The sequence below is a fragment of the Schistocerca piceifrons genome, chromosome 9, assembly GCF_021461385.2.
Source record: "Schistocerca piceifrons isolate TAMUIC-IGC-003096 chromosome 9, iqSchPice1.1, whole genome shotgun sequence".
Taxonomy (NCBI): Eukaryota; Metazoa; Arthropoda; class Insecta; order Orthoptera; family Acrididae; genus Schistocerca; species Schistocerca piceifrons.
The window spans coordinates 44,472,968-44,487,370 of NC_060146.1; the positions used below are offsets into that span (position 1 = coordinate 44,472,968).

The window sequence follows — 14,403 nt, forward strand, 5'->3', positions numbered from 1 at the left end:
GTTTTTTTCGTTGTGTCATCTCAAAAAACTATAGCACACGCGTCCGCAGGGCTTTACTCCATCACACGTTTCCCTTCCGGGTGCAGCAAAATCTGTAGTGTGTCGAAGTCGGTCACATATGCTCTGTGACTTAAAAATTGAAATAACAGCGTACGTGAGAAGCATATCACAATCAGATCTGCAGAAAGTGCTTTCCAATAAAATTAAGCGAGTTTAGACTTGTATAGCCATCGGTGGACATCGTTTCCGATATATGTTGTGACAGCACAGGGACTTCGTGAACACCCTGTATATCAGGTTATTAATGTCACTCAATAAAACCGTATTTGTTGTTCTTGTTGTTCCTGAGACTGGTTTGATGCAGCTCTCCATGCTACTCTATCCTGTGCAAGCTTCTTCATCTCCCAGTACATACTACAACCTACATCCTTCTGAATCTGCTCACTGTATTCATCTCTTGGTCTCCCTCTACGATTTTTAGCCTTCATGCTGCGCTCCAATACTAAATTGGTGATCCTCAGATGCCTTAGAACATGTCCTACCAACCGGTCCCTTCTTTTCAAGTTGTGCCAGAAACTCCTCTTCTCCCTCTGCGCTGCTTCCGCTGCCTTACATGAGGAGATTCATCAGGAAGAGACAGATGCCTGTCTACAAGAATGTAGATACTTTCGACATGAAGCACAAACAAACTGCACAACAACAACTGCTTGGAGGACCTATTACCTTTGTAGGATGCAAGATTAATTTTTCTTGTACAACTACAGAGGTAGAAAAAAATCTTTTTTTTCCAAACATTCGTTCAGTCTGTCATCTCGACATCTGTATTGTTTGAGAAGCCCCAGTGTACACTGTCAGAACCGAATGTTACATCTGCCGTGAAACAAAATTCCTATGAAACACTTCAAGCAAAGTGTATGTTTGACAAACACGTCAAACAAAGTATCACCACTGTCAAATAATTTGATAAACATGTGAAGTTTGACAAATTGTTTGGCCTGTATGGAGGTAGCTCCCCCTACTGTGATGTTGCATAGCTCCGTCTCCGGAGTCTGTTCATACTCACAGAGACAGGCGAGGATGATCAGGGCGATGAGCAGCGCCGCAGCGGTCAGTCCGAGAACTACGAGCAGCACCAGCAGGCGGCGCTCGCGTCTCGTCGTCCTCTTGAGGCTGTGGACAGAGGAGCAAGGCGTGAGATGCCGGTGAGGTGAGCGAGCGTCTGCATGGCCAGTTTACAAGATAGGGAGAGACGAGTCGCTGGATGTTTTCACCGACACCAAAGTCAGAGTGTCGAAATGTGAGCTGCACAGACTGCGTATTTCGTCTTTATAGCACGTTTGTGTTAGTTGTCCCCCAGTCACCCCCACCTGATATTTTGATGCACAGTATAAGTCTTTCCTAGAGCTATGCTGTCATCTGAGGGCTGTTACATTTCATGCCTTGGCAAATTTATTTTATTTAACTTGTGTGTAGTGTCCTCCTGTCAACAAAGTCATTGGCAAAACCTGCCGGAATCTGTGCGTGTGAACTTTATTCTCTGTTCAAAAATGTTTCAAATGGCTCTGAGCACTATGGGACTCAACAGCTGTGGACATTAGTCCCCTAGAACTTAGAACTACTTAAACCTAACTAACCTAAGAACATCACACACATCCATGCCCGAGGCAGGATTCGAACCTGCGACCGTAGCAGTCGCACGGTTCCGGACTGCGCGCCTAGAACCGCGAGACCACCGCGGCCGGCTTTATTCTCTGTGTTAAGGTACTTTAACTGTTGGTGTATCGCATTTTGTGAGGTGAAAATTGAAGCCAAACCTACCATCTTTCCAAAATGAGCATTGGAGACAGTAAAAGCCGCAGTCAGGCTGGCTGAATACAGGCTGACAGTCGTCCCTCTGCTGCATGATGTGGCTCAACTGGACCTGCTGCTCGATTCCCATTTGGCTCTGCCCTGAATACTGGTTTGATACAGCTCGTCAAACCAGCCTGTCCTGTGCAAGCCTTTTCATCTCTGCATTACAACGTCCACCTGCACCTGCTCGCGACATTCAATCTTTAGCCTCCTTCTACAATTTTTGCCTTCCACGCTTCAGCCTTCTACCCGACTACCATATTCACTACTCCTTATTACCTCAGAACATGTTCTATCAACAAATCCATACTTTTTGTCACACCGTGCCACAAATTTCTTTCTTCCCCCCCATTTTCGTCCAGTTCCTCCTCATTGGTTTTTCAGTCCTCCCATGTAAACCTCAGAATTCTTCTGTAGGGTCATAGTTGAAAAGCATCTATTCTCATGTTGTCTGGTCTACTTATGATTCAAAGTCCACTTCAGCAAAGGACCCGCTCCTGACAAATACATTCAGAAACAACTTCGCAACATTGAAATTTATCGTTGATGTTGACAAATGTTTAACTGTCAGAAATGTTTTTCATACTAAGCATTTCTGCATTTTATTTTTTAGCTATTTGTTAATTTATTTATATGATGCATATATATGGACTGAAGTGACAAATAAAAACTTATGCCGGCCGCGGTGGCTGTGCGGTTCTAGGCGCTCCAGTCAGGAGCCGCGCTGCTGCTACGGTCGCAGGTTCGAATCCTGCCTCGGGCATGGGTGTGTGTGATGTTCTTAGGTTAGTTTGGTTTAATTGGTTCTGAGTTCTAGGGGACTGATGACCACAGCAGTTGAGTCCCATAGTACTCAGAGCCATTTGAACCACTTGAATAAAAACTTATGCTGAGGTCAGGATTCGAACCCGAGTCTCCTACTCACTGGAAAGACGTGCTAACCACTACGCCATCCTGACACAGTGGCTTTTCACAGATGTACGGACTACCCTAGCGCGCCTCCTCAATCGAATTCGCATTCTCACCTCAGACCACTTGGTATTCAAAAGTGAATGGAAACTTGGACTGAGGAGGATGGCATGCTACAATAATCCATGCAGCTGTGCAAAGCCACTGCGCCAGCGTGGCGTAGTGGCTGGCACATCATCCCAGTGAGCAGGAAACTCGGTTTCGATTCTCAGCCTTGGTACAAGTTTTCATTCACCGTTTCAGTCTGCATATACAGGGTGTCCCATTTATCATGATCACCCTAAATAACTGTTTGCCCAGATGCAAATTACAAAATGTTTGAAGCAAATGTTCTTTAGTCGTCAGGGGGACATCAATCAGCATGATTGACTTCGTTGTACCTTTGTTTTTTTACAAAGGTATGAACAGCGGTATGACTTTTTTAAATGGCTTCCTGTATTTTTTATTCGATAATTCATTTCCTCTCCTAAAGACCTATTCAAAAATGTATCACAGTGTACCATTCACTGAAACACAACGTTATGAATTACGTAACACAACACTGACGTTGACGCTCCCAGCGCTTGTTGCAGGTACTCGGGGTAATGGAACACATCCACGTGCTGACGTTGACAGAGGAGAAATGTAAACGTAAGTAGAATGCAACCCGTCATTCCGTCAACCAGCGTCAGTTAAAGAGTTGTCTCAGTATAATGTACACCAACGAAGAGAAAGCATAAATGCTACTCGTCTATGGGGAATGTAAGTTAGCAGAACACTTATTGCAATACTGTTTTCCAATGTACGGGTACATTTAGTATAGTAGTTACGATCCTTTTAAATACTTTTGTGTAGAGTAGGCATACAGTATAGACTGTCCTTCCTACAAACTGCATCGAAATAACGCATCCTTTACTGTTGTTGTTGTTGAAGGTAGGCGAAATGCTACTACGCAGGTAGCGGAACTGTACAGAGGGTGATATCCTGACAAGAACCCACCTTCCCGACGGATGTTTTCTCGTCTCGTTGCGACGCTTCCGGAAACGGGAAGTTTCAACCCACGACAACGCAATCGTCGTAGCACTCGCACAGACGAAGCTGCCGAAGTTACTGTTCTCGTTTCCGTTGCTATGAATCCACATATGAGCACACGGCAGCTTGAACACTAGATTGGCATTCCTAACACCAGTGCACATCGTATTCTTAGAAGTCACCGGTTCCATCCTTACCATGTACACCTACATCAACAATTAGATGGGAATTGTTTCCAGAATCGTGTACAGTTCTGACAATGGGCGCAGCAGCATATCCTTGCCACCCGAACTTCTTCTCCAATGTTTTACTGACCGATCAATGTTCCTTCTCAAACGAAGGACAGGTAAATATAAGGAACATGTGTTACTGGTCCAGCGACAGCCCACGATGGCTTAGACAGATGGAACATCAGCGTCAATGGAGAGTTTGGTGTGGGATGCTTGGTACTACAATTATTGCCCCTTATTTCATCAATGGTAGTCTAAACGGCACAGCGTATGCCAACTTCCTCAGGCGAATTCTTCCTCCTCTTCTGGATGAAGTACCGCTAAGAGCCAGAATACTTAAAAGGGAACCTCCCCATCGCACCCCCCTCAGATTTAGATATAAGTTGGCACAGTGGTTAGGCCTTGAAAAACTGAACACAGATCAGTCGAGAAAACAGGAACAAGTTGTGTGGAACTATGAAAAAAATAAGCAAAATATACAAACTGAGTAGTCCATGCGCAAGATAGGCAACATCCATGAGGGTGTGAGCTCAGGAGCGCCGTGGTCCCGTGGTTAGCGTGAGCAGCTGCGGCATGAGAGGTCCTTGGTTCAAGTCTTCCCTCGAGTGAAAAGTTTACTTTTTTTATTTTCGCAAAGTTATGATCTGTCTGTTCGTTCATCGACGTCTCTGTTCACTGTAATAAGTTTAGTGCCTGTGTTTTGCGACCGCACCGCAAAACCGTGCGATTAGTAGACGAAAGGACGTGCCTCTCCAATGGGAACCGAAAACATTTGATCGCAAGGTCATAGGTCAACCGATTCCTCCACAGGAAAACACGTCTGATATATTCTATACGACAGTGGTGACGGCATGTGCGACACATGACAGGAATATGTTGTCGGCCCACCTAACTTGTACACTTGGCGACCGGGTAAAATGATTCTTCTACCTTGCCCGATTTAGGTTTTCTTGTGGATGTGATAATCACTCTCAAAAAAGTGATGAAAACATAAGAGTTTGTCACATAAACTGCAACAAATGAATGCAACAGTTTCACAGTCGCACAGTTTTCCCTGTGCTCTGTCAAAACATATGTTTTTAACGTTTTCAAATTTTTCCGTGTGTAGACCGTCAAATCCTGCATATGTCCAGGTAAATCTGAACATGTCCTGGAATTTTGGAGAGCGAAGTTGATTATGTGTGACTGCCTGAACTTTGATAATTGTCTGAAAATAAAAAATTAAACTTTTCATTCGAGGGAAGATTTGAACCAATGATCTCTCGTTCCGCAGCTGCTCACGCTAACCACGGGACTACGGCGCTCCTGAGCTCACACCATCATGGATGTTGCCTATCTTGCGCATGGACTACTCAGTTTGTATATTTTGCTTATTTTTTTCATATTTCCACACAACTTCTTCCTGTTTTCTCGATTGATCTGTGTTCAGATCCACTGTGTCAACTTGTAACTAAATCTGAGGGGTGTGCGATGGGGAGGTTCCCTTGTTAGGTGGTATCAACACGATGGATGTCCAGCACATACGCCTTGCGTGCACGTCGTGTTCTGAACCTAAGGTAGCCTGCCAGATGGATTGGTCGAGGAGGAACAATTACTTCGCCTGCTAGGTCCCCTGATTTAAATCCTCTGGCATTTTGGGGGGGGGGGGGAGGAAGGAAGGGATGCATTAAAGACGTTGTCTATCGAGATATTCCAACGACTCCAGAGGAGATGCAGGAACGTGTCGTGCTTGCTTGTAGTTCTCTTCAGCAGGCAACACTGAAAGCAACAAATAATTCTTTCAGTCAACGAGTACACCAGCGTGTCAGTGCCCAGGACCACCACTCTGACTACCTCCTGGACAATGGTACAGGAGATTCAAAGTCAATTTTGTTTTACGTTTTTACTTGGTTTTCATTTGTTTTCTGACAACTCCAGCAAGTGGACGAGTTTGTGATCCCGGGCTCAAAGTGAATGTTGGGTTATGTAATTAATAACGTTGTGTTTCAGTGAATGGTACACTGTGATACATTTTTGAATAGGTCGTTAGGAGGATAAATGAATTACCGAATAAATAATACAGGATGCCATTTAAAAAAGCCATACCACTGTTCATATCTTTGTAAAAAACAAAGCTGCAACGAAGGCCATCATGCTGATTGATGTCGCCCTGAAGGCTAAAGATTAGGAGATTAGATTAGATTAGATTAGTTATTCGTTCCATAGATCCGTGTTGAGGAGATCCTCGTGGATGTGGAACATGTCCCTTTTTTTTAAAGCTGAAATAACAATACTAATAATATGAATATATACACTACATCATTTATTTCTATTAAAAAATTCGTCAATGAAGTAGAAGGAGATGGCCACTAGTAAGTCTTTCAGGCTCCTTTTAAACTGATCTTTATTTGTAACTAAATTTTTTATGTTTGCTGACAAATTATTGAAGATGAGTGTTCCTGAGTAGTGGACCCCTTTTTGAACTAAAGTAAGTGCTTTTAAGTCCTTGTGCAGATCATTTTTGTTCCTGGTATTGTATGGATGAACTGAGCTGTTTGTTGGAAAAAGAGATATATTATTTAGGACAAATTTCATTAAGGAGTAAATATACTGAGAGGCAGCAGTTCTTTGAAGAGGTTTCTACAAGACGTCCGTGAGTTTACTCCACAAATAATACGTATTACACGCTTTTGGACTCTGAAAACTTTTGTTTGACTTGAAGAGGTACCCCAAAATATTATACCATATGACATTACGGAATGAAAGAAGGCAAAGTATGCAAGCTTTTTCACTTTTATGTCGCCTATGTCTGCTAACACTCGAATTGCAAATACAGATTTGTTAAGGCGTTTCTACAGTTCTGTGGTGTGCTCCTCCCAACTGAATTTATTATTGAGGTGTAATCCCAGGAATTTAAGACCGTCAACCTCTTCTATCTGCTCTTCTTCGTATTTTATCCGTATGCTGGGTGGAAACCTCTTACAGGTTCTGAATTGCATATAGTGAGTCTTTTCGAAGTTTAATGTCAGTGAGTTGGCTTTAAACCATTTATTAATATCCATGAAAATATCATTAGCAGATCTTTCTAGAACTACACTCGACATACTATTTATTGCAATAGTTGTGTCATCTGCAAACAAAAGGAACTCTGCTTCTGGCAGTGTAACTGATGAGATATCATTAATGTACACAAGAAAAAGCAATGGCCCTAAGATGGATACTTGTGGGATACCAAATGTAATTTCTTCCCATTCTGATGATGACTGATGACTTAATTCACTAGTCCCTTGCACTGACACCCTTTGTTTCCTGTTAGCGAGGTATGACTTGAACCATTTTGCAGCACTGCCCGTGACACGATAGAATTCTAATTTATTTGAAAGAACGTTGTGGTTTACGCAGTCGAATGCCTTTGACAAATCACAGAAAATACCTGCTGCTTGTAACTTGTTATTTAATGAATTAAGTACATTTTCAGTGTAGGTGTAAATAGCCTTTTCGATATCAGAACCCTTCAGAAATCCAAACTGTGTTCTTAATAATATGTTATTTGTTGTCAGATGGTTGAGAAGAAGCCTGTACATTACCTTTTCTAAAATTTTTGAGAATGCTGGCAAAAGTGAAATCGGTCTGTAGTTTCATGGCATCTCTTTATCCCCTTTCTTGAATAGAGGCTTAACATCTGCATATTTCAGCCAGTCAGGAAATGTCCCAGTTATAATTGACTGGTTACACAACTTAGAATTGTACTAAACTCACAAGAACATGCCTTAATTAACTTTGTTGATATTTCATCGTAACCACTAGAATGCTTTGTTTTTAAAGATTTTATTATGGATGTTATTGCTTTTGGTGAAGTGAGTGACATATTCATGTACCTGATGCTATTTGTAAAGGCTAGTTTCAGATATTCAAGGGCATTATTTACTGATCCTGACAATCCCATTCTATCAGTAATGGATATAAAGTACTTGGTAAATAGATTTGCCACACTATGGCCATCGGTTACTAATGTGTCATCTACCCTTAGTGCTATTTGCTCCTGTTCCTTTCTGGTTCTACCAATCTCCTCTTTCACTTTATCCCATATTGTTTTTATTTTGTTCCATGACATTGCTATCTTCTTCTCGTAGTGCATTTGTTTAGATGTCTGAATTACTTTTTTTTATATTTTATAGTATTCCTTGTATTTAGCTAAATCATCAGCATTGGAGCTATTCTTGGTCGACAGATACATTTTCCTTTTTGTCTTACAGGAAATATTTATTCCTTGTGTGATCCATGGTTTTATTATAGACTTCTGTTTAATTTGAGTAACTTTTAGAGGAAAACAGTTTTCAAACATGGTACTGACATTGTTCATGAATGTGTTATATTTTTCATTCATGTCATGAGCACTATAAACATCTTTCCAGTTCATATCTTTGAGCATTTTTCTAAAACACTCAATTTTTGGTTGATTGAATACTCTCCTGTACTCAGATTTAGCAGTATTGATAATCTGCTTAGAACTTGCATCTAAAACAAGGAGCTGCATGTCATGATCTGATAGTCCATTTATTACAGGTTTTATGATATGATTTTGTTCCTTTGATTTGTCTATAAAAATGTTCTCAATGGCTGTCCTTGAGGATTTAGTGATCCTAGTTGGAAGGTTTACAGTGTGAGTTAGATTGAAAGACAACATTAGTAACTGCAGTAAATGTTTACTGGAAGATTGAATTAGAAAATCTGTATTAAAGCCACCAGCAATCAAAATTTCTTTGTTTCTTCCTGTTAAATAACCCAAAAGAGCTTCCAGATGATTTATGAATAGATTATAATTTCCTGCAGGTGCTCGGTAAATAGTTACTGTTATATAGGATCTGTTATGGAACTCTACTTCTGTTGCACATGCTTCTAGATGCTGCTCTAAACAGAATTTATTAATGTCAATGTTCTTGAATTTATGGCAGTTTTTAATAAATGTGGCAACTCCTCCTCCATCCATATCTACTCTGCGGAAGTGGGAAGCTAGCTTAAATCCTGAAATGTCTAACATATCTATACCAGTGGTCACTTGATGTTCAGAGACGCAGATTATGTCAATTTGGTTAGATGAATTCATTTCATCGATACAAATGAGTAGTTCATCAACTTTATTTCTGAGTCCCGGAATGTTCTGGAGTAATAAAGATAACTAATACTGCATACTAACGGGATTATAACTGCTTTGGTGGAGATGGACTGGCAGTTTTTGATTACTTTCTGTTAAACAGTGTGTAAATGGAGGCTGTATGCTAAAATCTGACTCCTGTTCATCTGTTTTCTCAAACTGAGTGTGTCTGCCAATCTCTCTTAAAACTCGTTTTCTTTCCCCCCTTCCCTATCCTAGAAAAGGTATCCCTCTGACACCTGTGACCACTGGTATTTTACCACTTGTGACAGTGTCCCCCCTTAAGTTTTCTGCGATCAACCCAGACAGTTTTCCCTTCCCTTTCCTATTAAGGTGAAGGCCATGCCTAGTGTAGTCCCACCTATCAATAGCATCCACAGGAATCAATCCAATATGGGACCCTATATCCATCCTAAGCAGCCACTCCATCTCCAAGTTCACCCTCCCTACAGAAGAGTTCAAATGAGGGCGATCATGGCGTCTCAACACAGACACAAATCCCACACCTGTATGCTTCGTTGCTGATGCTATCTTCACCAGGTAACTCTCTATGGAATATTCAGAGTCTCTGTCAATGCTGTTTCCCGGACCACCCACTATAACCACGGCATCCTCCTTTGTGAAATCCTTGCATATCCTCTGTTACCTGACCCAGATCTGCACTAGGCTTGAAAAAGTTTGTGACCTGGTACTCTGGAACTAGATTTTCCTGCAGTAGTTGTCCAACACCTCTACCATGGGAACTACCTAACAACAGAACTTTCTTTTTCTTTACAAATTTCCCTACCTTTTTCAAGTCCTTGATAGCTTGTTGTGCCCTTTCTACAGCTTCAGCTACATGAGGCTCATCCGATTCTGACTGAGGCAACAGGTCAAATCTATTATCAAGATTTATCACAAAGCTGTCTGGTGCTCTCCTTTGCCTGTTCCCCCTATTACCTGTTGCCACTTCCCACCTCTGTTCACCCTTCTCCCTCTTTAACCTGTCCAGATCCTCCCTTTTGTCTAGGTCAGCTTGAAGAGCTGCAATTTTCCCTTCCTGTTCCAGTATTGTCCTATCCCTACTGCAGATCCTACAATACCACTGGTGAGCCTCATTTATGTCCCCATTTCCCACGCCACTACATTCGCCCCAATGAAAGAAACTACAACACCCATCACACCATAGCCCGGAACCAACGATCCTACGGCATGTCACACACTTCTCACTCATGGCAAAAACAGAAATCGTATAAACTGATTTAAGTACTGACTAATACGTAAACAAAGGATCCTAGAAACTATTCAGGCAGATCTAAATAAATTGAAAGAGTAGTGAATAAAAAACTGGTGATTACATATAAGTTTAAGTCACTGTTTACTTACGATACGCACGTGTGAAATTAAGCCTAAAATCTGTGCTATAGGCGCGAGAAGGAAAATAAACTTCTTACCCCGTTTAATCTTATTTAACACTTCACTAACACTTCCACTAATGTAACAACACTTATAATATATTTATACCAACTGGAAACGTTTACCTATAAGTTTAATTTACTGCTTACTTACGATTCGCGCGCGTGAAATTAGGCCTAGGATTCGTGCTACAGGCGCGAGAAGAAAAATACGCTTCTTACACCGTATAATCTTATTTTACACTTCACTAACACTTCCACTAATTTAACAACACTTATATTTATAGCACCTGTAGACTTTTAAAAATAGCTTAATAACAACGCTTTTTATAATTATTTAGTGCACCAAATACTCGAAGAGTCCGCGTCGGCGCAGTGTTGCCAACACAAAAAAGAACATTTGCTTGAAACATTTAGTAATTTTCATCTGGGCAAACAGCTGTTTAGGGTGGTCAAGATAAATGGAACACCCTGTTTAAATCACACGTACTTGGAAAGGTATCTGAAAAGTACAATTTCATTTGATTTAATCTGATCTGACTAGGTCCATCAGGCCTTCTCTTACTTTTTATCAGGGTTTCCTGCAAACAGTAACTCTTTAACATCATAGTTACCTAAGAAATAACAATTTAAATATGACAAGTAGTATAAAAATTATTTGAGTGTCTATAGTGACAATGGGAATCAATAATACTATGAACTAATAAACATAATATTGGCAGTACTTCTGCAACTGCTGCTGCTGCCACTAATAATAATAATAGTAATAATAACGACCATAATACCAATAATTATAGTGACAGATATAAAAATAATTTGTATATGTACAAAATAGGTATTTTCTGGTATAGGTAGTTATGAGTTAAGGAAATTTACGGAGACTGCAGCAGTTAGGAATACTGGGAAATTTGAACGATCTGGTTGAAAACAAGGATGTAGAGGGTTAACGAGTGCATACAGGGACAATGGTATTGTCTTACTTCCCTCGTCAGTTATTCTGCTGCCAGAAAAACGAAACTCATCTACTGCTTTTAGTGTACCGTTTCCTAATCTGATTTCCTCACCCTCACCTATTTTATTGGAGTACATTCCATTATCCTGGTTTTACTTTTGTTGGTGATGATCTATAAGCTTTTTTTTAGACACTATACATTCTATGCTAACTTTGGAAGCTGAAGAAGTGAATTGAAATCTCTACAGCGACCGGAATTCGAACCTGGGCCTTCTTGTTTAGTAGGCAGGTATGCTGACCATTACACCACCACAGCATTATGATCATTGTACCTGCACGAACTACCCAAGTCAAATACCCTCTCCAACACAAACACTCATTCACATCTCCCCTTATATTGTCACTATTACCAGGGCTCTCCGACATTGGAATAGCACCCCAGCATCGGACGTAATGGGGAAGTCCTATATTTCATGCGATCCTGTAGGTCTTAAATTTAATACTGGGGTGCTATTCGAATGTCGGAGAGCCCTGGTAATAGTGACAATATAAGGGAGATGTAAATTCGTTTTTGTGTTGAGGAGTGCAGGTCTGTTGACAATAATGCTGTGGTGGTGTAATGGTCTGCACATCTGCTTTGTAAACAAAAAGATCCAGGTTCGAGTCCTATCTGGAATGCAAATTTTAATTCATTTCTTTAGCTTCCAACGTTATCGTAGACAAATTAGAGATTTTAAAATCTCAGGGAACATTTAATTTAAGAACTACACATTCTGTTCAACTCCACTTTCAAGTCCTGTGCCGTCTCTAACAGAATTACGTTTTAGGCAAAACGTAAATTTCTTATTTATTCTCCATGAACTCTCCTTTTGTAAATTTATCCCTGGTCTCCCTGACAGCTATCTCAATGAACAGACTGAGTAACATGGGACATGGGCTACAACCCTGTCTCACTCCCTTCTTAAACACTGCTTCCATTTCATATCTATTGAGTTTTATAGCTTCAGTCTTGTTTCTGTCAAGATTGTAACTTTTCTTTCCCTGTACTATATCTCCTCTGAGTTCAGTTTTTCAAAGAGGATATTCCACTCAACATTGTCAAACGGTTTCCCTAACTCTTCAAATACTATAACTGTAGGTTCGTATTTCTTCAGTCTGTCTTCTAAAATATGTCGTAGAATCAGTACTGCGTGTTCCGACACGCATCTGAAAGCGAGCTTGTAAAATGACAAACAGAAGTAAACCAGGTGTAATGGGAAGCAACATGTGCAGAAGATACGCCGCTGGTGTAACTAGACTAAGAAAGGAGACGTCAAAAGTAGTAGGGAAGAAAAATAATTGATGATTTCAGGTAGGGGGATGATAAAAAATGCAAGAGTGTTATTTCTGAAAGAGAGACATTTGTCAAAAGAATATTCCTTTCTGAACGTCTGTGTGCGGAATGTAACCGTGTACGAATATAAAACGTCGACAGCATACGGGTTGGTTGCGTGATGGTGTTACAAACTTTTTTCCAGCATAAATCGGATCCACGTTAACTCAATACAGTACCTACCTAACTTCGCTGCCATACGATAATCTGAGCCCTCACTGTATCTTCATGAGTAGATCTAGTTTAATTATAACCACCTGGTAAATATAACCGTCATCATGCACTATTAAGTGATTTGCCGAGTGTTTATGTAGACGTGAACGGGTATTTAAACTGTGCACTAAGATATTTTTGTTAGTAGGATGGCCTGATGCTGTTACTTGGTACCGAATCCTGTTTTTAGTTGACGAAATAATGGCCCAACTGTAGATCGAAGGAAGTAAAATTTTTTTGTTACTTTGTTGGTCAATGTTCCAAACGACAAGATGTCTGGAATACGTTTATGTTAATTAGTCATTTACTCGTTCCACGACCATCCGCTTTGGCCCATATGATCCCACGGAACGTGCTAAGTTAACAAATTTTAAAAATTCAATAATTGAAATAAATATACTTTCTATGTTGCTCATAAATTCGTTGCCTATATAATGTGAATGAAATACACTTACTAAGTGGCCCTTGTGTTGATCGGTATGAGATCTTCATGGCTGGATGCTCCTATGGTGGAAATAGTCGAGGTTGAGCCTGAAAAAGAAGGAAAAAATGGTTACTAATGTAGAGTGATTATCTACAACGCCTTTACCCTCTGGACACATCATTAGTTTGAGACCAGTTTTCGAATTGTGCCGAAGGCAACTAAATTACCTTTTAACTTCTCAGCTTATGTTGCGGGGGGACTCTTATTTCTTGAAATAAGAGCAGGGCTAGGGAATGACCATCAACTCAGATAGAACTAACAGAGACATTGGAGGTCCGCAACGGATGCGGGAACAGAATTCGCCTAATTTACACTCGCATAGCATTGTCTGCGGACCTGTGTTTACAGTCGTAGTACTAACTGAAATACCGATAGTGGTGAGTGCACTTTCATGTCGTCAAAAGTTGTGAGAGTTTTTAGTTGTTATAGTTCTTAAATCAGTTTCGAGACTCATGTTGTTCTCAAATTTTCTGATAAATGCTCTTAAAATAATGCATTTTTCTGAATCGTAATTTATTGAAATTTATGCAAAAGCGATGTACTAAGCACTAATGTATAGAAATTATTATAACACAAGTACCTGATGGCACAGAGCAGCAAACAGCTAAAAATACGAGTTTCGGTGTAGTTTTAAAAGAACAGTTACCGATTCGAATTGATACAGTTTGTCTGCATAGTTCCGTCAAAACACATGTTAAGTGAGTTTACAGGTGAGTTTTCCTAGAATTTATATAAATAAATATGTAAGTGTTCGTTTGTTCAAAATAGTGCATCTCCGAAAGCTATTGACGTA

At 40.4% G+C, this 14,403-nt stretch overlaps 1 protein-coding gene across 1 annotated transcript in view; it reads right to left on the reverse strand.

The window, feature by feature from the left end:
• The window catches only part of LOC124716683 (membrane metallo-endopeptidase-like 1), a 110,693-nt gene extending 96,965 nt beyond the window's left edge, over positions 1 to 13,728 (reverse strand). The window contains exons 1-3 of the mRNA XM_047243222.1: positions 13,716 to 13,728; positions 13,582 to 13,657; positions 1,064 to 1,170 (exon numbers count right to left, since the gene is read on the reverse strand). Coding sequence (XP_047099178.1) covers positions 1,064 to 1,170; positions 13,582 to 13,657; positions 13,716 to 13,728 — 196 coding nt within the window. The remainder of the gene's footprint in view (positions 1 to 1,063; positions 1,171 to 13,581; positions 13,658 to 13,715) is intronic.
• Positions 13,729 to 14,403: the final 675 nt, after the last annotated feature.